The sequence below is a fragment of the Mesitornis unicolor genome, unplaced genomic scaffold (assembly GCF_000695765.1).
Source record: "Mesitornis unicolor isolate BGI_N332 unplaced genomic scaffold, ASM69576v1 scaffold30782, whole genome shotgun sequence".
NCBI lineage: Eukaryota > Metazoa > Chordata > Aves > Mesitornithiformes > Mesitornithidae > Mesitornis > Mesitornis unicolor.
This window is the reverse complement of record NW_010170341.1, coordinates 5,483-5,755: the sequence shown is the minus strand read 5'-3', so window position 1 is coordinate 5,755 and position 273 is coordinate 5,483. Positions and strand designations below refer to the sequence as shown.

Sequence of the window (273 nt, the reverse complement as noted above, 5' to 3'; positions counted from 1 at the left end):
AGCGAGGACCCCTCAGAGCTCCTCGTGGATCTTCTCCTGGTCCTCATCCGACTTCAGCTTCAGCTCCTCAGGGCTGATCCTCCCGTCCCCGTTGCGGTCCTGGTTCCTGAACATGTCGGCCAGGACCTTCTCTGGGTCGGAGCTGGGCATCAGGCGCCCCTTCCCCTCTGCCACCTGCGTCCTGATGAAGGCGTTGAACTGCAGCGGGGAGAGCAGAGACGCCGCTTTGGGGGGGCCAGGGGCAGCGCTGCCCCTCGGGCGCTGCTCCCACCA

General features: G+C 66.3%; 1 protein-coding gene across 1 annotated transcript in view; it reads right to left on the bottom strand.

Moving 5' to 3' along the window:
• Positions 1–12: 12 nt before the first annotated feature.
• The window catches only part of FKBP10 (FK506 binding protein 10, 65 kDa), a 4,572-nt gene continuing 4,311 nt past the window's right edge, over positions 13–273 (bottom strand). The window contains 1 exon segment of the mRNA XM_010179667.1: positions 13–198. Within this exon segment, the coding sequence (XP_010177969.1) occupies positions 13–198 (186 nt within the window).